Genomic DNA, 27,297 nt, shown 5'->3' with positions numbered 1-27,297 from the left:
TTGTTGTTTGTGGTTACGCAGTAGTGCAATGGTTCGTGCGTTGCCCTGCGAATCCGGCGACCCGGGTTCGATTCCAACTCACGGTCACCACCGCCGGTGACGATTCTCTCTGAACCGATCCTGGGCCTCCCCACTAGGTCGACTCAGCCTCAAAATGAGTACTAGGGGAGACAAAGGCGGCCGGGCGTGGTGTTGGCCACCCACCACCTCGTGCGCCGTGCCGGCCTTCATAGGGTTGCTAAATAGGGCAGCTGAACGATTCGGGGAAAATATCTACAGTATCATCTTGGTTCTTTCGGTAAAGTCACGTAGAAGGGAAATAATAAAATAATAAAAATGTAACATAATAAAATACAATGCTCACGACGTTTCGGCCACAACGCAAGCAGCCGTCCTCAGGTGAAGAACAGGGCTTTAAAATCGAAAAATATCTACAGTAATTGAGATTTTTCTGACAGATATTGCGATTTGATTTGAGATTCAATTTGTTAAAGTCAAGCTTCAGTTCAATATTCACTGTGTAATAGATTTAAAACATGCGATGGAGCATTTCCACATGATACCATCACAATATGAACTGTTCTATATATTCTAATGCGAGGATGAGAACTTGAAAGATATGAATTGAATTTCGATTTAAAGCTTTCGTGACTGCAGGGATTCATCTTCTTGGTTCTTTCGGTAAAGTCACGTAGGACGGCTGCTTGCGTTGTGGCCGAAACGTCGTGACAATTATTTTATTGTTTTATTTTTATTATTTTATTACTTCCCTTCTACGTGACTTTACCGAAAGAACCAAGAAGAGATATGAATTGCTTCCGGCATGTATTTATAAAAAAAAATTGAAATAAAACAATCAAACATAGAACAATTGTTAAGGTAAATAAATACAATAATATGTATCTTGGTGATATCTGTCTGCTTACATTTCTGTCTATAGTTTTCTGGTTAGATTCTATGTCGCTATTTCATTATACCTGATGATGATTGCTTGTGTTGCAATCGAAACGTCGTATGCTATTATTTAATTTATTATTTTATCTTTATACGTGACTTTACCGAAAAAACCAAAGAATAGGACTTTTCAAATAGCAAAAAAATCGCAGCCTTTACAATTTGCTAACCGCATTGCTTCAAATTGCGATTTCGATTTGAAATCGATCAATCGTTCAGCCCCCAGTTGCTGCACGCTGACAGCACTTGCCCCGACATTGCGTCACAGGCTACACGGGGCGCCTTTGTCTTTAGTGTTTTTTCTCTGTGGGCGGAGTCCGACGTCACGGGGAGGGGCCACCGGCTTCAAGGTGACTCGGCCAGCTCCATCATCCTCCTCCTCTCTCTGTCGTCGCTTCCTCGCCATCGTCACCACCCTCCTCCATCCTCCTCCTCCATCACCATCGTCGTCTCTGGCTACAGCGCGCAAGGCAGTGGGAGCGAGAGACACAGAGACAGAGACAAAGACAGACAGACAGAGAGACACAGACAGAGAGACAGACAGAGACACAGAGAGCGGCTTCACGAAGCGAAGTAGGTTTCGCGACGCGAGATGTCTCTCAACAAGGTGACCATCGACAAGGTGGACGTGAAGGGGAAGCGCGTCCTCATGCGGTGAGTGTCTTAGTTTGTGTGTGTCTGTGCCTGTCTGTGTGTCTGTCTGTGTGTGTCTCTGTCTGTGCCTCTGTCTGTGTGTGTCTCTGTGTGTGTGTCTGTCTCTGTGTCTCTGTCTGTGTCTCTGTGTGTCTCTTATAGGTGCTCGTTAACAGCACTTGCCCCTACAGTCTGTTAAGGCTATACGGGGGATCTTTATCTTTGTCTCTGTGTGTGTCTGTCTGTGTGTCTCTGTGTCTCTGCGTCTCTGTCTGTCTGCGTCTCTGTCTGTCTCTGTGTCTCTCTGTGTGTCTCTGTCTGTGTGTCTGCGTCTGTCTCTGTGTGTGTCTGTGTCTCTGTGTGTGTCTGTGTCTCTGTGTCTGTCTCTGTGTGTCTCTGTCTGTGTCTCTGCGTCTGTCTCTGTCTGTCTGTGTGTCTGTGTCTGTCTGTCTGCGTCTGTCTCTGTCTGTGTGTGTCTGTGTCTCTGTGTCTGTGTCTGTCTGCGTATGTGCCTGTGTCTGTCTGCGTCTGTCTGTCTGTCTCTGTCTGTGTGTCTCTGTCTGCGTCTGTCTCTGTGGCGGAGCGCTACGAACCCCGTGCCCCCCACCCCCCGCTGCTTCCATTTCTCGCTCCACGGCCACCCAACAACCACCCACAACGATCACCCGAACCGGTTCACGGGTCTCCCCCCCCCCCCCCCTAGGTCGACTCGGCCTCAAATGAGCCACCCCGGTTACGGGTGCGGTGTAAAACGTCGCCACGGGGGGGTGGGGGTGGGGGGAGAGAGACAAAGACGGCTCTGGCGTGGTGGGTGTTGGCCACCCCACGTGTGCCGACTCTTCAATGGCCTTGCTGCTGCACCGTCTGGGCGAGTCGCTGTCAGCTGGGGGAGCTTTGTCTTTGTGACGTCATTGGGGAATACAAAGGCGGACGGGACGGGGCGTGGTGCCGGCCAAACCCACGGGACTTGATGGGCGATCGTCAACCAAACTTGCCCTCCAGGTTGACCCGATGCTTATTATGCGGTAATCAAATAATACGAAGTGGCAATTGAATTGTTTTATTTCAGGGGCCACTGAGGGTCACCATAGAACAGGGGTCGGGAACATTTTTGACTGGGAGAGCCATACAAGCCAAATATTTCTAAATATCTTTCATTGAGAGCCATATAGTATTTTTAACGTATAATACATTAAATATGTATCACTTTTAATGCGACTTCTGGTGCTGCGTGGTTTTGCTGATGGCCTTGTAGTCTGGTTCATACGTGGTGAGGTTGAGCTTCATGCAGGCGTGAACCGTGAAATTTATCTTCAAAACTAATTTCTGTTTACTTTAAAATGACACAGTATTAAGCAATATCACAAGTATTTTAAAATCAGTTCCAAACTGATTTTATTTTTATTTTTTAATTTTCATTATTTCAACTCAAAATTGTCTGGGAGCCATATGCCGTCACCGGAAGAGCCATATATGGCTCGCGAGCCATAGGTTCCCGACCGCTGCCATAGAACGTCGCACGAACGTTGCGTCAACGTCGCCCGAACGTTTGGCCCGACGTTGGGACACCGCATAGCACACGCAATGTCCGTGATGCTGTCCAATTTTTTAAGTCTTTTGATGGTTTGCCCCGGAGTGACCGCCATAAGCTTCAAGTGTCAAATCTTGAGTGATGGGTTTTACAGTAACAATTCTTACATTGCCCCCGTTAACGGCGCTGACCCAACATTCTATATAAAAATAGATCGTTCCGCACAAATATAAACGGAGGCGTCTATTAATAAACGTTGACATTTTAACAGCAGAGAGCCGTGGAATGCGACGGTCAGCAACGAGGATGGACCCCCTCCCCCCCAAATCCCCCTCTCGGTTATCGGTTCTCTCAACCGGTTACCGGTTCACAGCCCTCGACCCGTGGCTGGTTTGTGAATGATGCGTCGACCGGCGTTGCCATTCCCCGAGGGCATTTTTTTTCCCTTCGGTCCGTCCGCCCATTTCCGCATCGATGGCGATGATTTTTTTTTATTTTGAAAGCGTTTTGAGGCTTTAGTATTAACGCGGCTTTAAAGAGGAAGAATAAGACTGGGTTGTAGGGGGGGGGGGGTGCAGACTTGGTGTGGTGTTTGCGCGGCCCTCTGCAAAAAAAACATGAAACGTCGGGACGAACGTTGCGGCAACGTTGCCCGAACGTTGGGCAGGACGTTGGGTCAACGTTGCATATTTGATGGACGGCGCATTCGCTACGTGGTCGGCGCAGCCCAAATGAACATGAAACGTTGGGGGGGGGGGGGGCCCGCCAACGTTGGATGAATTAATAAGTGGGGGGGGGGGGGGGCAACGTTGGATGATTGAACACGTGGGGGGCCCACCAACGTTGGATGTATGGACAAGTGGGCGGGGGTAGGGCAACGTTGGATGAATGTACAAGTGGGGGGGGCCCCAACGTTGGATGTATGAATAAGAGGGGGGGGGGGCGAACGTTGGATGATTGAACAAGTGGGGAGCCCACCAACGTTGGATGAATGTACAAGTGGGGGGGGGCTACGTTGGATGAATGTACAAGTGGGGGGGGGCAAACGTTGGATGAATGTACAAGTGGGGGGCCCACCAACGTTGGATTTATTAACAAGTGGGGGGGGGGGCAACGTTAGATGAATGAACACGTGGAGGGGGGCCCAACGTTGGATGTATGGACAAGTGAATGACTTTGCATGGCTGCTCGGCACCACTGCGCCAGTTGATTCACTTCCCCTGCCCCCCTCTGCACCGAGTGCGCACGCGTGCGCCTATTTATCAAACAAACACACACACGCACACAAAGCAAGTAGCGACCTCGTCAATCCACTGCTGCTTGAGGACCTCCCAAGACCAAAGCCCGCACGAACCGCGCCTCAACCTCTCCGGCAAGGGCGCCCGAGCATGAGACGTGGGCGCGAGCATAGAAGTACAGCACAACGATGGATTTTTGCTGCGACAGCGGCAGCCGATTTAACGCGAATGCCTTGCCCTGGTGCAACGTTAGTTAGGGGCCGTCCATAAATGACGTCACGCACCTGGGGGGGGGGGGTTAGACATTTGTGACGATGGGGGGGGGGGTTGAGAAATGTGACGTCACATCAAAATGCGCAACTTTAAATAATTATAGACAACACGTTCTACTTAATTGAATAGACTTTTTCATAAATGTTTTCTATTACAACATCAGAGTGCAGCGCCACATTAAATACGCACTACACTGACAATAGTTTAAAGCGATTTGAAGTATGTATTATTTTCAAAATGGAAATATGGTTTTGGGGTGGGGGGGGGGCTTTGTGACGTCATATTTGAGGGGGGGGGGGGGGTCTGACTTTTTGTGACGCCATGTGACGAGGGGGGGGGGTCAAAAATCGTCCAAAATCGCGTGACGTCATTTATGGACGGCTCCTTATAGCATGGCTTCACTGGGGTGTTGGCCGCCCATTCAATCACTGTCCATGATCATCAACTCTGCCTATGGTCCGAGATCTGACGAGATTGGGCACGTTTCAAAGTGATTCGGTCATGAATCAACCTGAAAACATTCCTACAGTGGGTGGCTTCGACAGGACACCCTCTGGATACCCGTTACCCCACTTGTGAAAAAACCACATGCATCCCACGAGCATGTTTTACAGTCTGCAGCACCGGCATGGAATCGGCGTGTAGCCCCAGTGGGGGTCGGCTACCAAAAATGACAAGGAGAGGCATTTTTGTTTTCGGATTCGGTAAAAATAAGAAAATCTGCAACATTTCAAGAGCCGCAATGCATGGTGGTGAATACGAGAAACAGTCCTTAATGGTAAACTGGACTCCCATGGTGAACGGGACTCCCATGGTGAACGGGACTCCCATGGTGAACTGGACTCCCATGGTGAACTGGACTCCCATGGTAAACTCGACTCCCATGGTAAACTCGACTCCCATGGTAAACTCGACTCCCATGGTAAACTCGACTCCCATGGTAAACTCGACTCCCATGGTAAACTCGACTCCCATGGTAAACTCGACTCCCATGGTAAACTCGACTCCCATGGTAAACTCGACTTCCATGGTAAACTCGACTCCCATGGTAAACTCGACTCCCATGGTAAACTCGACTCCCATGGTAAACTCGACTCCCATGGTAAACTGGACCCTTGATAAACTGGACCACTTCCACAGTTATGGATTGGCAACCAAAATAACAAGAAGAGCCATTTTTATTTTCGAATTTCCAGAGCCGCCACTGCAGTCCCTTAAAGAGTCACCGCACGCCATTCGGCTAAGCAACCGCAGGCTGCTGACCCCCTGGCCACCGCCAGGAATACAACATAATTTGGAAGCTTGGCAGATTTTAAACTTGGATTTCACGTTTGGATGGGCAATCGCCATGCATGGCTGGTTGATATAGGGTGGACAGTGTAGCAAATGGAATTGTTCTGTACTGTACTTCGATGCTCATCATATCAGCGGTCCCCACCTTCAACTTACACTCACCAACGTGGTGAAGTATGGTGAGCAAATAACTCCCTCATCTAGTAGGGAAGGCTGTACATGTGTAGTGACACAGCACCAAATGCTGTCCAGCAGCGGCAACTGCGGTGGACAGCGCACACGCAGTCGAGCACATACACGGCTGTGTGTGCCGGCAGGGCGGAAGAACTGGGGCAAGGGTCACGGAAGACCTCATAGGGAGGCCCCTGGAACCATCTAGTATGTTCGAGAAGTCTAGAAGGGAGGCGCGGCTAGGGCGGAGCCAGGCTGCGCCGAGTAGAATAAAAGCAGCGGAGAGCGAGAGCTCCGGCCTGCCGGTTCTGGGAGTGGACTCGTTCCGACGTCGCAGCAAAACAACAGCAACAAGAACAGTCCCAGACCAAATCAAGACAACGACACGCAGTCCGTCAATAAAATTGCACATGACGGTACTGCGTCATCCGCAGCCACCGCCGAAAAACCACGGGTCTTTAGCGAGCGCGGTGCCAATCTGCTGCGTGATGGAGGCCGTCCTCCCCACGTCGTTTTGGTCGTGGGAGTTTCGCAACCATAGGCGTCGCCACACCCGCTCGTTCATTTTGTGTCCGTCGTTATCGACTTGGTCCGATCGTTGACGACCGTTCGTGTGCACTGGCCCACGCGCGGTCAGTCCACGGGCGTAAATTATCAGCTGTGCACGGCTCCTCGAGCAGGCCAACCACATATAAACATGCATCACTTTGCCAATGGGAAGACTGACCTTTAACGATACTGTAACAAGTGACCTTGGATAACAAACAGTATTCAACCTCCGTCAATCGACTGCTGGAAAGAAGGCCTCTGCCACGTCATTTCAGTCATCGTGGTCGCTTGACTACTGCACCACGCCAGTCAGTCAGCATTGAAGGTTGGGGGGGAGGTGGAGGGGTGGCAGAACTGATTCAGATGTCCACTCTGCCGCTGGCTGGGAATCAAAACTCAGGTGGCCAGATTCAGAGTGCGGTGTGAGAAACCCGGGCGCTGCCACTGCACCATATGCGTATATGTCCAGACCAGCGTAGGCTTCGCCTTATTACTGAATCGTTCTTCGTAATATCACTTCACAACGTTAGCAAGGTGGCAGGTGGTTCGTTCCCCTTGTATGAACCGCTTGCGTTGTGCAGCGCTCGCATAACTGGAATAAATAAGTAAGGTCACCGGAGCTGCGTGTAGCGGTGCACGTCCTCAAACCGCAGGGGATTTCAGGGAACCGCCCATCCCTGCCCTGCCGAGCCCTGCCCAGCCCAACTAGTTCTGCCCTGCCCTACCCTGCCAAGCCCTGTCCAGCCCTCCCTACTAGCCCTGCCTTGCATCTCGAGTAACTCGAGCCCGCGCAGGAATTTGCCCGCGTTGCTTTGGCGTGGAGCCGTTTTGGCAATAGCACGCGTGGGGACGTGGGTGCAAAGTACAGTCCTGTTTGCAGTGGATGCTCCCGGATAGGACGCATCACTGTGACCTCTTTTCCATGACTGGGCTAATGTCTCTGGAAGCACGAAGAAGTTTTCATTAGGCGATATTTATTTTTTATAAGGTCATTTACCCAAAGGTCTGCACTTGATCAGATTCTTAGATGTCGTAGCGGCGACAAAGTTGTGGAACCAACTGGTGATCGCTTCTCTGGCGATCACCACTGCCATCTCTCTACTCTTTTAAACATACATTATTGAGGTCGAAATAACACAAATGCGAATGTATATAATTGTTTTGTAAGCTCAATTGGTTTTAATGACTTTATTTGTATTTTATATCGTGCCTATTAATTGATGTATAACTCTTGATGCCGTGCCTGTCTGCTGGCCGAGTCACCATTGAAAAATAACTCAATGGGTAATCTCCTTGGATAATACATTTCTGATTCTGCGAGGCATCCCAAATTGCCAAATCGCCCAGAATGCGCCAGACAGAGGAAACTAGGCAGGCTGGATGGCTGCCGTAGGGGGTTGCGGTGTCAGCAGAAGGCAGTGCCGCAACCATCCATTGTCGTTCTGTACAATGCTGTCCACCTTTACAGCCGTACTTACCGGCGTGGTGAAGTATTGTCAAATAACCTGCAGCACCTGCATGGCCTGAATCCAGCAGGGGATTGGCAAAGGGCTCACAACCATTACTGTACCATGAAAGGGTGGAACAGTGTTAAATGTCAGCCTGCCCATTTGCTAAATTACACCTATATAATGAAAACTAAAAACGATGAAATTTTTTGTATCTTACCAGGTAAGGCCCACTGAGCTACATGGCTCTTTTTCAGAAGTGACCTGGCCACAATTGATGACTCGACGAAGTGTGGCATTTGATAGCAGACAAATATTCTTGAACGCACGTTGATTCTAAATGTGGAGGGAAAAACCGCCAGAGGACGCGGAGAAAAATCCACGTGACCACGGGGAGAGAGACACGCAAACTCCAAATGTACAGGCGTCAAGGTTGCGATCGAACCCGCAAACTTATTTGCTTAGAAAGTGTGGCTGACATTGGAAAGTATCACCTCTCTATGACTCAACATTTTATGATTCATTTGCTCCAACGCATAGAATTAGCAGAATCAATCGAATGATTCACTTCTGGCAGCACAAGAAGCGTTTTTTTTATTTTACAGGAAATGCTGCTCGCTATAATTCGGCACACAGAGCGGGGGTTCTTGAGTTGAGTCTTTCTGCGGCAAACAGAATTCATGAAACCATGGTGATTATCATCGATATCTCTTCTGGGCTTGACTGGGACGTACACCGTGTGTGTGGACTGGAGCATTGCTTTTCGGTTTGTGGGAAGTTGGAGGTGCAGTAGTTGTCGTTCATGGAGACCGGCCTGGGAATGTGGAACTTTCCACCTGTGGCTCAGACACTGGCAACAGAGATGACTGCTGCCCCCCCCCCCCCCCCCCCCTCTTTTGAGCAGACTCTAAAATGCGTTACCTTTACTGTAGCCTTATACTCCTTTGATTTTCAATCGTAAAAAAATTTAAACTGTCAATAAATACATAGGTTTAATGAAACAAAGTAAATGCATACCCTTTGGTTCTTTCGGTAAAGTCACGTAGATAGGAATTTAATAGATCACGACGTTTCGATCGCAACACAAGCAATCGTCATCAGGAGGGGTGGCCACAGCAATAAAAAACTGCTGTGGTTGTCCTATCCGATAACGGTCGCTTGTGTTGCGAACGAAACGTCGTCGTCTATTAATTTTCTATCTACGTGACTTTACCGAAAGAGCCAAAGAGTATGGATTCCTGCAGTCACGAAAGCTTCAAATCAACAAAGTAAATGTACTTTCGTGTCCCGTGCTTAATTTGTATTTTGGATGATTTACCTCCGAAAAAATCCTGGCCATATCTCGCACCCCAGAGAGTGCTTGCACCCCAGGTTAAGAACCACCGCGCTAAGCACTGGACTGCAGGCCGAGGGTGGGGGACAATGTGTGGATGTTGAGAACCTAGCCTGGTACGGACCGCCACGCCGGATCGGCTGTGTTGTGATTTGACGGCGTTTGCCTGTTTTTCAGGGTGGACTTCAATGTTCCTATGAAGGGGAAAGAGATCACCAACAACCAAAGGTAACTATTGCCACGGAGAGCTGCGCTTGCTGTCCTATCGGAGCTACCGCGACCCCTTGGCTCATTTCCCCTCTCCGGATGGCTGTGCGTCACTCGCTCGCACGCAGCACATACGCTCCCTGCTGCCGTTCCTTGGAATTCCCACCTACTCCTTACGATATGGCACGGTAACGGTAAACTGCGATGCCTTTGCGATGAGCGCGGCATCGAGGGTTTTGAATGGGTCGTGAGTGGCGTGAACGAGGTACGAACGTCGCCACCTACGAGTGAGATGGCAAAAGACGGAAAAGAAACTTGACACTTTCGTCAATAATAACGCTGTGCGTGCGCGGCCTGAAAAGGAAACACAATACGCAAAGTGGGAAATGTTTCGGGCAATGGCCTTTCTTCGTCGCACGATTGAGTTTGTCGTCTACGTTACTTGTGCTTGTTCACCACCAAGCCGCGCTCGTACCGCCGTCCGGCAATGTGCCCACGCCCCTTGGATCACCCGTCATTGCACAGTTTATCCCGGCGTCAAACACCTGCCGCACTTTTGCCGCGGCGCTTAACGCGTGGGGGCGATTTAACGCCGCGCGACGGGAAAGAAACCCTGAACGCGAAAGCAAAGCCCCAGACCATTCCGCTGTCAATATTCTTGTCATTGCTCGGCTTGTTTGCCCAGAAAACCCTCACCGAGTCTCATGACTGCTTTCCAGGAGTGTCCTGGCAGGGTTTCGCAGTAGCGGGGGTGGCAACAGTTTATAAATTCAAATTTAGTACTTTGCGGTGTAATTGTTTTTGGAAAATTACCCCCCAAGATAGGTATTTTCAAACTGAAATAAAATGCATTCTCTTTCTATTCCCAGTTGTGTACGTTGAACTTCTTTCACACCGTACGTAGCCAACCGTGCTAATCGGGGGTGCGGGGGAAGGACAACAAACTAAACACTAAAAGCAGTTCGAAAGAATTTCGTTTCCAATCTAGATTTTAAAAGTGCATAGCTCCAGCGGCCTCCGTGTATCCGTACCGGAGGTTTCGGTTCGCTCATGTTTGGGCACACACCGAGAAACTAACACCGTAGTCACGTCCGTGACGCCGCCGCGTGTTTTGACTGGGATCTCTCTCCGTCCAGGATTAAGGCGGCAGTGCCGAGCATCCAGTACTGCTTGGATCATGGGGCCAAGTCGGTGGTCCTCATGAGCCACCTTGGCCGTCCCGACGGGGTCCCCATGCCCGACAAGTACTCGCTGGGACCTGTGCAGCCCGAGCTGAAGAAGCTGCTGGGAAGGTGGGGTTCTGTGTGTGTGTGCGTGTGTCTTTGTGTGGCTGCGTTGGCTGGGTCATGTAGCCTGCATGCCCAGCCACCGCATGCCTAAACAGCTTTTGTTCGGCCCGGATCGAGGGGGCTAAACGGGCATGGCATGGGCTAGAGAACAGATGGAGTGATGTGGTACAGGAGGACGTGGAGCTGAGTGGACTTGGCATTGACTGGTACCAGCGGTGTCAAGATCGGCCTCTGTGGAGGAGGCTCGTGAAGGACGCTACTGAACAGTTGGAGGCAGTCGCCCTCCAACAACAACGGAGGGCGGAGGAGCGACGCTCGCAACAACGAGCGGTGCGCCGGGTGGCTAAAGCACAGCAAGTTAGCACAGTAGGGGGCACAGGTGGTGCATCAGCCAGTCATCTCAGTCTTCTCAGTCAGTCGACCCGTGGCACCTGGGTCTGCCCCTGACCTCCTGCCAGCGGGCGTTCGACACTTCACGTGGCCTCAAGGTGCACATGGCCTGGCACAAGCGTCGTGGTGACATCACCGCCACTTAGTGGCGAATGGCGGTTTTTGTTGTGTGTGTGTGTGTTTGTTTTTTGGGGAGCGGTGGTGGCGCAGTTAGTGCAAACCTAGCGACTCGAATTCGATTCCCGCTCACGGCCAACACCAATGACGATTGTCTGAACCGGTCCTGGGCCTCCCCGAGGTCAACTCAGCCTCAAATGAGTACCTGGTGCAGTGTGTAAACATCACCACTGGGAAGACAAAGATGGTCGGGCGTGGTGCTGGCCACCCATCCGCACGTGTGCCGTGCCGGCCTTCATAGGGGCTCGCTAACAGCACTTGCCCCAACAGCCTGTTAAGGCTATACGGGGGATCTCTATCTTTGTTTCTTTATTTGTCTGGAGTGGTAGTGCAATGGTTAGTGCGTTTCCCTACGAGCCCGGCGACCCGAGTTTGTTTCCCGTTCACGGCCAACACCAGTGACGATTATCTGAATGGGTTCTGGGCCTCCCTTGAAGTTCCTCAGCTGAATTACTGAAGTTGTCTTTCGAATTCGTCACCAGCGGATATTTTTTTTTTATCATGCGACGGTTTTCGGTGAACCAGGGAGCGGAGAAAATTCAGGGGGAGAGTTCACGTAGAATTAAAGAGTGATCATGGGGGGAATGTTCAATCGCTGCGATGAGACAGAGGGCAGCAGTGCGACGCCGGGCAGCAGACCGTAGCTAAGGCTGCGGCCGCGACTCTGTGTCCGTTTGCGATCGAGTGAGAGTTACGCGGCCGGTGCCGTACCTGTTCGCGACGGAACGCAGGGACGTGCAGTTCCTGTCGGACTGCGTGGGGCCCGAGGTGGAGGCGGCGTGCGCCAGCCCGGCCACCGGCTCCGTCCTGCTGCTGGAGAACCTGCGCTTCCACGTGGAGGAGGAGGGAAAAGGCAAGGACGCCGCAGGGAACAAGGTGCGTGGGCTCCCCCCCCCCCTCCTCGCCTGCAGTCTACGCCACTAGCCCATTGGCACCTCTCTGGCCTTGCTCAATGAGCCGTGCGTGTCGGGGTAGCTCTCGGTTTGCAGTGTTGGAAATATGCCTTTTTCTAAAAACTTATATTAAGAGTGATTTTGCCTATTTTTAATGGAATCGTTTTTTTTAAATCCTTTATATTAAGTTCGCTTGCTTGCTTAGGACCGTGCAAATCTTTCGGTCGTTTTTTAACCCACTTCCCGTGATCCAATCGAGCTGACATTTTGCACACAGACCCGTTGTGCGTGACAATGCATTTTCGTGAGAATTTTTTTCCAAAATTTTACACTGTTTAGGGGAAACAATTTAATATTTAATTACCAATTGTTTAATGCTGCCAGACAATCATCTGACCCATAGGTGGCAGCCATCTCAAGCCAGAGGACGAGAGGACTCTAGCCGCCCCGATGCCACGCATATAAAGGATTTATAGTGAAAAACTTTGTTTTTACGGGTTAATTTTTTTAGTTAGATCTGCATTTAGCGCTGTGGCACAGACACGTGGTCACTGTGGGGGAGGGGGGGTGGCACGTGCCAAGGGCAGTGAATCATTACAAGCTGGCTGGGGTTTAAAAGTTCAGCAGTAGAGTTCCAAGCTTGGCTATATCATCAACCTCGGGATATCAAAACATAACTTGAGCATAAGAAGCGCGGACCTTTGGCGACACAGATGGGGAATAAAGGTGAATAGGCCCTCGACTGAGTGTGTGTGCGCGACGCACGCCGCCCGCACACACACACAAGCCTCGAGCAGAAGGAAGAAGAGACCTACGACACTACACTCCTATACACACATAGATCATAGATATACACTTTCACGTAATATTTTTAATCACACATTTAATTACACGTACGATTGATTATATTACACTTACAATTAATTAACATGAAACACACGCACACGTTTAATTATTTTATTATTTTCGCCTAATTTGCATACTTACATAATTTCATACATTTGCTGAGAAAAATCACGTGCGGGGAAAAAAAGATCTGGAACGCCCTGCCACCGGACGTCACGAAGGAGCCGAGTGTCTCTCAGTTCCGTGGTCCATGCAAGACGCATCTGTTCATACTCGCATTCCCGTAAAATATTACTATTTTATTTACCGCTTATTTTTCTCATGCTATTCGTTAGGCCCGGTAGCACTTCATTTTGCGTGCGGCCGCAATCTACTTTGCTCAGTTGGTACGCTCCATCACCGTTAAGCCTTCATGCAAAGGTTGTGAAGAGGCTTACTGGCTGTTGCGTACAGAGGAAGAGACGGCCCCCCACCCCATACGGCAGTCGTCCCTGTAATCGTGGCTCGGCTTGTGTGTACGTATGTATGTTGAACTTCTTTTGCACAGTACGTAGCCAACCGTGCTAATCAGAGGTGTGGGGGAAGGACCTTGGTTTGGGTGTGCAGTGGTCAAATGTTTTTGCTGTTTTCTTATACAGGATTGTGAGATGCAGTTTTGCATGAACGACGCTACGTAAAATGTGATTATGATTATAAGTTGTACATATCACTCGTGACTCATGTTTGCCATGGCCGGGAATCGAACTCAGTTTTCCGCGTTTATAATGCAGCATGGAAGCCACCGCTACACCTGGTCTAAGGGGTGCGATGTGATGGCTGATGGCGGACGGGTGATGATGGCTATGAAGGGCATGAGAGAAGGGGGGAAGCCCCTTAGTTGTGAGTGTGTGGGTGGAGGGTCTGTGGTGGGTGTTGTGTTAGAACGGTGTTCTTCATTGTAAGGCCTGGGGCCCCTGGTAGCTTTTTGATGGGGCCCCTGACAATACACAAATGTGAAAACACCCCACCATCATCATCGTGCTGTCTAACCCAAAGGTTTCAATTCAAATGTGTGGCGGCCCTCGCACTGAGATGTCTTCTCGGCAAAAGTGCCCCCCCCCCCTCTCAAATTGAGTGAAGACCACCACGTGAGCAGCGCCTTGTTTCTCCTCCCGCGCTCGCAGATCAAAGCAGACGCAGCCGCCGTTGCGACGTTCCGAGCATCGCTCTCCAAGCTTGGAGACATCTACGTGAACGACGCGTTCGGCACCGCCCATCGCGCTCACAGGTGTGTCCCCCGCACGCGTGCCCGGGTTAACGGCCACCCTGGTGAACATGTGCCCGGGTGAACGCACACCCGGGCAAAGGCGGCGTGGCGTGAGTCATGCGGAGGGGTGGGGTGGCCTCGATCGCTGGCAGTGAGCAAGCCAGCGTCTGTGTCGTGTTAACATGTCGCGCGCGCAAGTCAAATTTATATCCGGGAGTTAATTTCACCGTGGATTTTCCTCGAAGTGTTGTAAACGTTCCATCCGACTTTGCAGCAGCAAGACAAATTGTGACACTGTACCGTGCTGATGAGTCTGACCTGAGGATGAAACCAGCCCATAGTTGTGCATCACTGCTGCTGATGCTCAAATTTTTATTTTGACGCTGATCTAAGACGCAGGACCACGATGCACCTCTTTGGGAAACGGTGATGGCGATCTGGTTGCAATAGGCGCCGGGTAAAAAATAATTACCACTTGATTGACTGACACCAGGGATGCTGCCTTGCTGCGCTACATCGTACGATTCAAGATCCACGATAATCGTATCATCAGTTACGCAAAATATCATATTGTGATTTATAGTTGGTCATTTAATTTGTCTATTTCATTTTGTGACAGACTATAAAATAACAACAAAGATCGAAATAATAGTTTAACACATTGGATCGCAATAATAAAGTAAAAATATAGCTTTCACCCATCAACTTAGTGCATGGTAAATTATTTTTTGGAGTAACGGACTGCCCCAATTATTATATTACGTCACAATTTTCTGACAGCATGTGCGTTATAAACATAATTTTCACTCTTATTTGAAGTACCAGGCGAGGTAGTTAACATCTCGCCACCAAATTGCCCTTCCGCTCTAATCTTTTGCCTCGACTTCTGCTAGACGTCTCAACATCGATATCGTGCGTAGTTCAAAGCAAGAAGGACGACAACCGAAAGTGATTTTTTTTTCTCCCCTTTTCTCGTTCCCGCGCGGTCGCGGACAAAACGCGGAAGAGAAAGCCTCTTGGGCGAGTTTTGCGAATCGCGGTCCGCTCGTGTTTTTTCTCCCCCAGCTCCATGGTCGGCTGCGACTTGCCCATCAAGGCGGCCGGATTCCTGATGAAGAAGGAGCTTGACTACTTTGCCAAGGCTCTGGAGAAGCCCGAGAGACCGTTCTTGGCCATTCTCGGAGGGTAAAGAGCCAGACCCGGCCATCGATTTGAGCGATGTGAATTGTGTGGTTGGTGACGGCGAACGATAACCTTTCGAGGAGCGGCGCGCTGATGCGAACGATCGATTAACGCGCTCCGTGGCTTAATTGGTGCACCATCTTCGCGCCTCTGAACACTTTACGTTCAGTTGTGAAACCATAGATCAGAGCGGTGCACACGCTCGTCTATTCGCTCATCTATTTATTGCGTCCCCCTCGTGTTTAAACCGGCAAATGTGACGAGTTTTAATGGGGAGAGTAACGCTTGCAATGCATCTGTTGCATGGCCTGAGCAGGGCCAAGGTGAAGGACAAGATTCAGCTGATCAACAACTTGCTGGACAAGGTGGACGAGATGATCGTGGGCGGCGGCATGGCCTACACCTTCCTCAAAGTCCTGCACAACATGGAGGTGTGTGTGCACTCGGGCGTCTTTCTCTAACAAAGGATTAATGAATTTCGATTTAAAGCTTTCGTGACTGCAGGGATTCATCTTCTTGGTTCTTTCGGTAAGGTCACGTAGAAGGGAAGTAATAAAAGAATAAAAATAAAACATAATAAAATTATTCTCACGACGTCGTGAGAATTATTTTATTATGTTTTATTTTTATTATTTTATTACTTCCCTTCTACGTGACCTTACCGAAAGAACCAAGAAGATGAAAGGATTAATGATAATCATTTTGACTTGTTACGTGCACACATTTTTGCTCGCCCTCGAAGAGAGTACGTGTGTGTACGCATGTTGAACTTCTTTCACGCCGTACGTAGCCAACCGTGCTCATCGCAGGTGCGGGGAGGGATAACTAAGCACAAAAATGAGGTGTAAAAAAAAATGGGAACGAACGACTCGGAGGCACGAGGAGCCCACCGCGCACGAGCGGGGAAGGCAGCGACCAGGCAGCGAGGCGGCACCAGCATTTGCACCCAAGCTCTGCGGTCCTCCGTATACGAAGATGTTTTCGGCCGAATAGTGTGAGCGTTTATATGCATGGGAGGAAACCGGAGTACCCGGAGAAAACGAGATTGAGGGGTCCAGCTGGAAATCGCCAGGTCACCTTGGTTGACGTTACCCGCGGTGTAGCAACGGCGTGGTGAGGAAGGAGTGGTGAGGAAGGAGGGGCTATGTTCATGTATTGAGTCTCAAGCTGTGACACGCCCCGTGGCGTAAGTTTTTATAGTACGCACAGAATGTATGAATGACCGATGCATTTATTTATTTGTTTAATCAGCTTGACATACGGTTTGATTTGTTTTCCTATAATTCTACGATTGGTTGCGGATTGTAAAATAGTTTTTTAGATTTTTACTTGATCGAGGGTTGGCACATATTCTTAAACGGCAGGGCACCATCTGCAGTTGCAACGTTGTGAATGAGATCTCGTTGGAACTTCTTTCGCACCGTACGTAGCCGACCGCGCTAATTGAAGGCGCTTACCAGGCCGTCCTTCGAGCGGGAGAGTTCCTGCTCTCGTGCCCGTGTGACTCGTCGCCCCCGCGTGCTTGCGCCAGATTGGCGGGTCGCTGTTCGACGAGGAGGGAGCGGGCATCGTGCGCGACCTCATGGCCAAGGCGGAGAAGAACAAGGTGACCATCACCCTGCCCACCGACTTCATCACGGCGGACAAGTTTGACGAGAACGCCACCACGGGCACCGCCACGCTGAAGACCGGCATCCCCGCGGGGTGGATGGTACGTCGCGAGCCTGCACCACAATCCGTGAAAGGGAGCGTCCGTAGCTCAACGAATTCCTCCAGTATGAATAAAATAATCTGATTCTCATGCGACGTCGGATCGTCGCTTGTCAAAACGGTTGTTGCGGAATTCCCAGAGCAGGGATTTTGCCAAAAAACAATTATTGGTGAGCGGGGGCTAAACTCTCGACACTTGAGGATTCCCGGTTTCAATCGCAGGCAGTGGCCGAAACCATTTTGAACGCAGGATCTCAGCGGTGCTGGGCTCAGTGCTCTGACCTCTGAGCCACCCTGAGCAGCCACGTATATTAAAAAAAGACGTGTTCAATGGATAATTCATTCATCACAGATGCATGCGTTCCGTACGTATGTGTCGCGCTTGCCGTCAGTATCCATAAAGTCACTTGAAACTCTGCCTCTGCTAAGCTTTAGGCTTCGAAGTTGCGGTGGGGGGGGGGGGGGGCCGGCTTTGGACAAATAGTGAACAATCCTGCCGTGCGTGTTGAACGTTGCCAAGGTGTACTTGACGGCCGTGAAAGTTGGCGGCGTCACCGATTGGTGTGGGGTTTTTTTTTTTTGTATTCAGGGCCTGGACTGCGGACCAGAGAGCGTGGCCAAGTTCACGGATGCGATTGGGCGAGCACGTCTGATCGTGTGGAACGGGCCCGTGGGCGTGTTCGAGTTCGCCAAGTTTGAGGGCGGCACCAAAGCCGTCATGGACAAGGTCGTGGAGGTCACCAAGTCTGGCTGCATCACCATCATCGGTGCGTGGGAAATAAACATTTCTCTCCCCTTGCTGCTCTCATTGACATGCTAATTTCTCTGCCCCCCCCCCCCTCTCAGAGTGTGTCTCCGGGTTTTCTGTTTTTTTAAATCCTTTATATTAAGTTCGCTTGCTTGCGTGCTTGCTTGCTTACGACCGTGCAAATCTTTCGGTCGTTTTTTAACCCACTTCCCGTCATCCAATCGAGCTGACATTTTCCACACAGACTCGTTGTGCGTGACAATTAATTTTCGTGAAATGTTTTTCCCAAAATTTTACACTGTTTAGGGAAAAAAATTTAATATTTTATTACCAATTGCTTAATGCTGGCAGACAATCATCTGACCCATAGGTGGCAGCCATCTCAAGCCAGAGGACGAGAGGACTCTAGCCGCCACGCATATAAAGGATTTAGAGTGAAAAACTTAGTTTTTACGGGTTATTTTTTCCCTCTATATTTAGAATAATTACGCATTTAGAGTATTTGGCTGCAATACATTTCCACATGATAAACCACTGAGTTGAGACATCATTAGTTGCCAGGTCGCTTCTGAAAGAGCTATATAGCTCAGTAGGCCTTACCTGGTAAAATAAAATAGTTTCATACATCAAGTCAAGTGAATGTTTTCTCATGCTTCCTCAAGTGACGCAAGTTTCAAGTTGATTTTGTTTCTCACCTGTTTAATACAACATATTAAAATAAACTAATTGTGGTGTCATCGATAAGACATTTCTAATGTAGCCTCACGGCCTTACAGAACACCCCGTGTTCACATTGTTTGCTGCCCCCCGTGCCCCCCGCCTGTGCCCTCGCGCTCACCTGCTCTGCCGTTACCCGTGTTGCTGGGCAGGTGGAGGTGACACGGCCACGTGCTGTGCCAAGTGGGACACGGAGGATAAGGTCAGCCATGTCAGCACCGGTGGAGGTGCAAGCTTGGAGCTGCTGGAAGGTGAGCTTGACAAGTGGAGAGGAGTGGACCCAAGGTCAATGCGAGATGAGGAAAGTCGGACAAAGTTTGGGTTTGGCTTGAGTGGACAATGGACAAAGATGGTCATTCGAGGCTCGGTCCCAAGAAAGCGATGGCACGACAGGACCCAGAAGAGCTCGGACTCGATGTCGCTGTTGTTGCATGGGCAGGGCTCGGGTGTGGGACTGCTCCTCTCAAGGACTGCCAGAAAACGGAGCCCTGTGACGTAGGAGAGTCCATGCCGCAAACAGCCCTCGGGATCGAGGAAGGCTAGAAGCGGCGACAGACGATAGACTGTAGCCATACTCTTAGTTCTTTCGGTAAAGTCACGTAGGTAAAAAATGAAATTAAAATTAATTAAAAATAAAAACAATAAAATATATATATTTTTTAATTTTAATTTCATTTTTTACCTACGTGACTTTACCGAAAGAACTAAGAGTATGAATCCTTGCAGTCACAAAAGCTTCAAATCTAGAATTAGACTGTAGCCAGTTTGGAATTGGATGGGGTTCAGTGAAGGGAGAGCTGCTCAAAAGAGATGCACGAGTTGGCGCATTTGCTATGGAGAATTTGAAGCCTTGAATGAAGGTGATGAAATTCTGCCACCCCTGAATAGGCACGAGCATGCTCTAGCCAGGAGGAATGGCTGCATGGGAGCTCATTGGGTTTCTCAGGCAGACGATGGCCAAAAGGTGCCCTTCTTGCAGATTGTAGTGGGCGAGAAGTGGCACAGCATTGATTGAGTGGAGATTTAGCTGGGTGAAGTGAACAGGAGTTGACTTATGCTGCTCGAGGAGGATACCGTACAGCGGTGGAGGTTGTTGAGGTGAGATGGAGCGGTTGTGGCATAGGGGGTGTGGTGGAAATTGCCTTTGAGTCGTCGTCGTCATTGAAGAGTGGGCAGGGGAAGTAGACATGGGGTTGTCTTAGTTGATGTGATGCAGCATTGGATGTGGAGGTGATGGAGGATGTGGGGGAGGGGTTTGGTTGGCTTCGTTTGTTCATTGAGCCCTGGTAGAGAGTTGTGGAAATATTTAAGTCTGAGCATGCAGGGTTTTTTTACACGTTTTTATTTAACTCGCTGTCTGTTGTTGTATCCTCAAATCTTGTAACTCAATTTTAACCCACTTGCCAATGTGGTATCGACTGCAAACTTGGTATACTTATGTCATACTGATGACAATACTATATTCTATCATAAAAAAAAAATTTAAACATTATTTATTATATGTTATGTTTTGGCTTGGGTCTAATTGTCCACGCTAAACTCACGTTGGCTGTAAATCACCACGGCCCCTTACGTTATGGCAAGCTTCGGGGCCACTTCCTGGAGTCGTGGAGTTCTTCCATTACTAGTACGGTACATTTCATTAAAGCGTGTTTAAAAAAAAAATTATATTACTTATTCCATTCCTGGTGGGACCAGGCCAACAAGATGCCTAGAGACATGCTTGTTTCAGCAAACGCTGCCTTTGGCAGTGTCCTGTTCGTGGTAACTCGACCATCTCCACCTCCACTGATTTTAGCTCTGGCATGGATCCCAATTGTCTGGATTACATGGCTAAAGATAGTAATTCGGAGAGAAAAAAATCAGTCTCATACAATTTCTTCTTTTGGGCAGTGGCTGTTCTTCAGACGAGTCCTTTTATGATCATTTGAATTATTCCAAGTCGTTAACTTTGGCATTTGATCGAAGATATTACTGGTAGGAACCACCTGGTTACACCAGCCCACAGGGGATTATTGTGTCCGTCGTGCATCCAAAAATGGGTGGGGCTGGGTGGAGAGGGGAGGGTGGGGAGGGGCTGGGTGGGGAGGGGCTGGGTGAGGGGTGGGAGGGGTGGGGCTGGGTGGGGAGGGGCTGGTCACCCCGTGGTGCCCTTATCAAACTTAACGTTTAACCTACTCACGCCGGCTTGTGCCCGCCCTCACAGTCGGCCATATTTGCGGAATACACCACGCCGCCGTTGACCCTGGCCATTGACCGAGCAACCCGACGTTCCTACCAGCTCCCTCCGCAGGAATGTTTTAAACATTGTTAGCCGTGAAACTCTGAAGCTGTATAACTTGCATATCTGTGTGGTTATTTTTCAACAGGGGAGTGGCAGTGTTAGTGGTTAGCGCGCTGCGCTATGCACCCAGTAACCTGAGTTCAAATTCCTGCTCACAGACAATGACAGTGGCGAATATTTGAACCAGTCCTGGGCCTCCCCTAGGTCTACCGAGCCTTTAATGAGTTCCCAGTGATCTGTAAACATCAGCACTGTGGGAGACAAAGGCGGCCAGGCGTGGTGCTGGCCACTCACCCCTTCGTGTGCCATACTGCCCATCATAGATGCTCACTTAAAGCACTTGTCCAAGCGGTCTGCCGAAGGCTAATACGGAGTGTCATTGTTTATCTTTTGTCTGTATTTCCGCAGGTAAAGTCCTTCCTGGTGTAGCTGCCCTAAGTGCTGCTTGAAAAGGGATCTCAAAAGATGCCTGCGATGCGCTTCGTCCCATCCAACATGCCGAGCAACGATGTCGTCTTGTCACTCGCCTGCCTCGACCACACGTGTTTTCTCTTCAGCGGTGCAAATGGTGTCGAGGCGTTTATTCCATTAACAACACGACGCCCGTGTCATTTTGACGTGAGGTTTGCTTGGTGTGATTTTAGTTGCGTGCAATGCGGAGCCCTCGGAGCCAACGTTATCCAGCTGTCGATGCCACCGGTAATCTTGTGCAACGTTTCCTAGCATTTCAGTATATGTCGTGGTCTGACATTGTCGTATCATAGTTCGTGCGAGCACGTCGCCAATTAGAAAGTGGTCAATTCACGCCGTATCCTGTGCAAACACCGACCGTGTATTAAAACAAAAATATTCCGCTCGGATGCATTCAATACTTTGACCTAATGTCCTCTGCTGTGGTGCGCACTGACTGACCCTTGTGCAAAAGATGGGATGTATCTTGCTTGAGCTGCAGTAATGTACACGTGTTTTGGCTTCACCAATCAGAGTTGTACGTGCTGTGTGATATCGCTCTGCCCATTTCAATCACACAATCACCCTTGCTTGAATTGGGAACGTTTGTTTGTTGTGTTGTCATGTTGTACGAATAAAGTGTGATGTGCAGTGCAGTATTCCCTACGTAATCATTTTATAGGTTTTTTGATCGAATATTTTGTTTAGAAAGTTCAAATCCACATTTACAACACAAATAGAAAGGCCAGGTTATAATAAATTAGGGGGTTTAATATGTTTTAACTCCTGTATTCCAATATCGGTTTTTTTATTGTTCCCCTTCAGAGAATTGTCAATCTGGTAACATAATTCTTAGCATTGTGGAGGGACAAAATCCGAAATCCAATGCTTGTACTGCCATCGCCTTGCCATCCCGCAGCCAGCCCCAACCGTCCACATTCTCGCGATCGCCATGCAGTCTCGCATTCAAATACAAACCAGGCTCAGCCCTGGCATTGTCAAACATCTTTAATCGGGGAAGACGACTGAAACGGTGACTTTTTCATAATATAGGTTTTTGGGTCAGATCGCGTTATTTATAAATGTGTCGTAACCCTCCAACACCCGACATGGCCAAATAGTAAAAAATGTGTCACGTTTTTCAAAGGACAAAATTATTCACTTCTTTAGCCCACCGGTGTGCTGAAGAGAGCATCAACAGCATTTTAAATTTGAGTAGTACGACGTTTCGCTGATTATTACAATCGGCTTCATCGGTCAAAAATGCTGTTGATTCTCTCTTCAGCACACCGGTGGGCTAAGGAAGTGAATTATTTTGTCCTTTGAAAAACGTGACCATTTTTTACTATTAAGCCGTGTCGGGTGGTGGAGGGTTACGACACATTTATAAATAATGCGATCTGACCCAAAAAACCTATATTATGAATAATATTTGTCACGAAAGCCTACCTGTTAAATTGACAGTGACTTTTTGTCAAAGTTGTAACAGACATACGGGGACTCAATGTATGTTAACTGCCTTGCCTGGTGTACAGGAGGTCGTGGGTTCCATCCCATGCCTGACGTCTGTGTATTTGGACTTTGCATGTTCTCCCCGTGATCACGTGGATTTTTCTCCATTTACCAACGTGCGTTTAAGAGTATTTGGCTGCTATAAATTTCCACGTGGTAAGCCACTTCGTTGAGTTATTATTTGTGGCCCAGGTCACTTCTGAAAAGAACTACATAGTTCGGGTGGGCCTTACTTGGTAAGATAGCTCCAGGGCCTTCGGGCGATATCTGTGTCAAGAGGCTGGGTTATGGGTGGATGTTGAGTAATGGTGCAGCGACATAAAGAAAATAATACTGGTATGAACCTCCTGGTTACACCAGCCCACAGGGGATTATTGTGTCCGTCCGCCGTGCAGGGAGGGGCTGGGTGGGGAGGGAGGGGCTGGGTGGGGAGGGAGGGGCTGGGTGGGGAGGGGAGGGTGGGGCTGGGAGGGGAGGGTGGGGCTGGGTGGGGAGGGGCTGGTCACCCCGTGGTGCCCTTATAAAACTCAACGTTTAACCTACTCACGCCGGCTTGTGCCCACCCTCAGTCGGGCATATTTGCGGAATACACCACGCCGCCGTTGACCCTGCAGGCCATTGACCGAGCAACCCAACGTTCCTACCAGCTACCTCCGCAGGAATGTGCTATGTGGAGGAGGATATCGAGGCAGGAGCAGGATCGTGACATGGGCATCGCTTTTTCAAAGGAGGTGGACGTGGAAGGCGAGTGCTGTGTTCACGTGCGCAACTTCATCTTCGACTCCTGTTTATTCACTAAATTTCAGTAGGTGGTGGGAGGGGGGAAACTCGCCAATAAGAAGACATCATCTTGGTTCTTTCGGTAAAGTCACGTAGAAGGAAAATAATAAAATAATACAAATAAAACATAATAAAATAATTCTCACGACGTTTTGGCCACAACGCAAGCAGCCGTCTTCAGGTGGAGAACAGGTCTCGACGGCTGCTTGCGTTGTGGCCGAAACGTCGTGAGAATTATTTTATTATGTTTTATTTTTATTATTTTATTATTTTCCTTCTACGTGACTTTACCGAAAGAACCAAGAAGATGATTCCCTGCAGTCACGAAAGCTTTAAATCGAAAAAGAAGACATCATTTGTGAGGGTCGCCATACCACTTGAAACAATTTTGGGGTTTGGACAGCAGCACGTTGATGGTGGCCTCAAGAGGCCGTGGGGCCTTGCAATGAAGAACGCTGTCCGAGACGTATCCACAACGTTTCATGTATGCGTAGTGGGTACAAATTAGAGGGCCATAATTATAATATATATTCAAATATTCAAATATGCTCAAAATGTCCCACTAATATAAATATATTGCTATGAAAACAAATAATTGCTTTGCTATGTAAATAAAAACAACAATTTGCTAAACATTGGCCACAATATCTGGACTTGTCTTCATATAAATCAATGCATAGATTTCTGTTTATATGATTGTGGTTATGGTTGTACTTTATCAATCCCTAACCTCTGCCATTACATACAATGAAACAAGAAATGGTAAAAAAGTACAAACAGAGCAATGTAATACAATACACTATTAGACATTATTGTAAAAAATAAATAAAAAGTCCATCCCATGTGTTAGTGAATTTTTTAAAATATTTTATGCAGGAAATGAGTTTTCAAATTGAGATTTTTTAAATCCTTTATATTAAGTTCGCTTGCTTGCTTGCTTGCGTGCTTGCTTGCTTGCGTGCTTGCTTGCTTGCTTACGACCGTGCAAATTTTTCGGTCGTTTTTTAACCCACTTCCCGTGATCCAATCGAGCTGACATTTTCCACACAGACTCGTTGTGCGAGACAATTAATGTTCGTGAAATTTTTTTTTCCAAAATTTTACACTGTTGAGGGAAAACAAATTAAATATTTAATTACCAATTGCTTAATACTGGCAGACAATCATCTGACCCATAGGTGGCAGCCATCTCAAGCCAGAGGACGAGAGGACTCTAGCCGCCACGCATATAAAGGATTTATAGTGAAAAACTTTGTTTTTACGGGTTATACTTATTCTGGGTTGGGACCCCCCAGACAACCTGGAAGATTTGGTCCCCCCCAATGTTGACTCCATGGCTACGGCCTTGATTGGAGGCAACACGTTTATTTTCCAATAGCGATACAGAACACAGAGGGGTACAGCCCCTTCGACCCACTACACTAGGAAGGTGTATCCTCCTCACTGGCGTGCCCGAAACATTCGGGACTAATCTCTGTAGAGTCCTCTGCTATCGGGGTCTAGGGAGGCTACCTGACCCGACCCAGCCAAGGTCATTGGGTCCGGCTCTGCCTATTTTGTCTTCAGGGCACCCTCTTCATCTTCGAGTGATTTTCGAAACGTTTATTGGTTTGCCCATGTTTTTCATAAGCAACGTTTTTGGGTTTAGATCGCGTTATTTATAAATGTGTCGTAACCCTCCACCACCCGACACGGCCAATCAGCAAAAAAGTGTCACGTTGACAAAAGACAAATAGTTCACTGCTTTAGCCCACCGGTGTGTTGAAGCGTGAAACGCGATCTAAACCCCAAAAACGTTGATTATGAATAATATTGGTCGCGAAAGCCTACGTGTTAAATTGGCCATGTTTGTTTGTTGTAGTACAGAGTTAGACTGATGGCCTTAATCTAAGTTGTCTTGTGGTTGTTGTTGTTTGACTTGCATCCCACTGGGATTTTTGCACACAGCGTTGGTGTACGGTGCTTTATCTGCAATATTTTGCTGTCTTTTCTTGGATTTTCTGTTTGCACATAGTCACTTTAAGATGTTTTCCTGTTCATGTTTTTGTTTTTTGTTTGTTGCGATTGCACCCGATTCAAGAGCCGAATGGCTCACATGGCTATACCTAATAAATGAAACTGAAATGAAACTGAATCCCATTCCCCCTCTACTCTCGGTCGACAACTGCCCGTCCCATTCAGGGGTCCGGCTTTTATACCCGATCCCGGCTCACTCCCCCCAAGCCACTCCTCTCTTCTGGAACCGTCTAGAGGGGCCTGGAGTGTGACGTCATCCCCCAGCCCCCCCCCCCTATTGGGGTCAGGGGTCAGTGCCCCTGAACCAGAGCTACCCTGGGGGTGACCTTTTGCCCAATGGCCTCACTAATCTCCATCAGCCTCCCTTCTGCCCCCTGTTGACCCGAGGCCGTTATTACAGCCTGTAAGTCGTGGCAATCGCACACAGCGCTCAACGATGCCGCTACTACATCTGTATACATTAAATTGCAAAAAAATTAACCCGTAAAAACAAAGTTTTTCGCTATAAATCCTTTATATGCGTGGCGGCTAGAGTCCTCTCGTCCTCTGGCTTGAGATGGCTGCCACCTATGGGTCAGATGATTGCCTGCCACCATTAAGCAATTGGTAATTAAATATAATTTATCTTCTTGGTTCTTTCGGTAAAGTCACGTAGAAGGGAAGTAATAAAATAATTTTATTACTTCTATTACTTCCCTTCTACGTGACTTTACCGAAAGAACCAAGAAGATGAATCCCTGCAGTCACGAAAGCTTTAAATCGAAAAATAAATATAATTTATTTTTTCCTAAAAAGTGTAAAATTTAGGATTTTTTTTCACGAAAATAAATTGTCACGCACAACGAGTCTGTGTGCAAAATGTCAGCTCGATTGGATCACGGGAAGTGGGTTAAAAACGACCGAAAGATTTGCACGGTCCTAAGCAAGCAAGCAAGCATGCGAACTTAATATAAAGGATTTAAAAACAATGTTTACTGTACTCAACACGAGTCTACAGCAGTACACTTCTAACACGAATTATACAGGGTGCAATGAAATGCAGAACACGAATAAATAAAACCGCCCACCAAAATATTGTACGTAAATTATATAGTGTATACTATTTGTTTATTTCGGTAAAGTCATGTAGTTAGAAAAAATAACAAAAGGGCAGATAGGTTATTTTTATTTCTATCTACGTGACAGCGACCTCTGTCTTTGTAACAGACAGAAGCAACTCGTGGCGGTAGCCTCTGTCTCGGTGACAGGAAGAGGACTTCGCCATGACCCGAGGCTGTGTAAAAACAGCGACCTCTGTCTTCATAATAGACAGAAACAACTCCTAGCGGTAACCTCTGTCTTGGTGACAGGAAGGGGACTTCGCCATGACCCGAGGTTGTGTCTTTATAACAGACAGAAGCAACTCGTGGCGGTAACCTCTGTCTCGG

The 27,297-nt window shown here is 48.5% G+C and overlaps 1 protein-coding gene across 1 annotated transcript; it reads left to right on the top strand.

Moving 5' to 3' along the window:
* The first annotated feature begins 1,311 nt into the window (after positions 1-1,311).
* Positions 1,312-22,218, top strand: LOC133362879 (phosphoglycerate kinase-like). Its single transcript, XM_061581820.1, has 11 exons — positions 1,312-1,608; positions 9,601-9,651; positions 10,767-10,922; positions 12,218-12,362; positions 14,389-14,492; positions 15,537-15,656; positions 15,970-16,084; positions 17,185-17,364; positions 17,953-18,130; positions 18,981-19,079; positions 21,521-22,218. The coding sequence occupies exons 1-11, from the start codon at positions 1,547-1,549 to the stop codon at positions 21,559-21,561; spliced, it is 1,251 nt and encodes a 416-aa protein (XP_061437804.1). The 5' UTR covers positions 1,312-1,546; the 3' UTR covers positions 21,562-22,218.
* Positions 22,219-27,297: the final 5,079 nt, after the last annotated feature.

This window comes from Lethenteron reissneri, unplaced genomic scaffold, assembly GCF_015708825.2.
Source record: "Lethenteron reissneri isolate LAM-NWPU_2019-01 unplaced genomic scaffold, ASM1570882v1 scaffold_1638, whole genome shotgun sequence".
NCBI lineage: Eukaryota > Metazoa > Chordata > Hyperoartia > Petromyzontiformes > Petromyzontidae > Lethenteron > Lethenteron reissneri.
This window is presented reverse-complemented; position numbering and strand designations above follow the sequence as displayed.

Coding starts and splice junctions, on each gene's coding strand:
- LOC133362879 (XM_061581820.1), top strand. CDS start 1,547: ATGTCTCTCAACAAGGTGACCATCGACAAGGTGGACGTGAAGGGGAAG. Junction 16,085..17,184: donor AAGTCCTGCACAACATGGAG/GTGTGTGTGCAC, acceptor TGCTTGCGCCAG/ATTGGCGGGTCGCTGTTCGA. Junction 18,131..18,980: donor TGGCTGCATCACCATCATCG/GTGCGTGGGAAA, acceptor GTTGCTGGGCAG/GTGGAGGTGACACGGCCACG.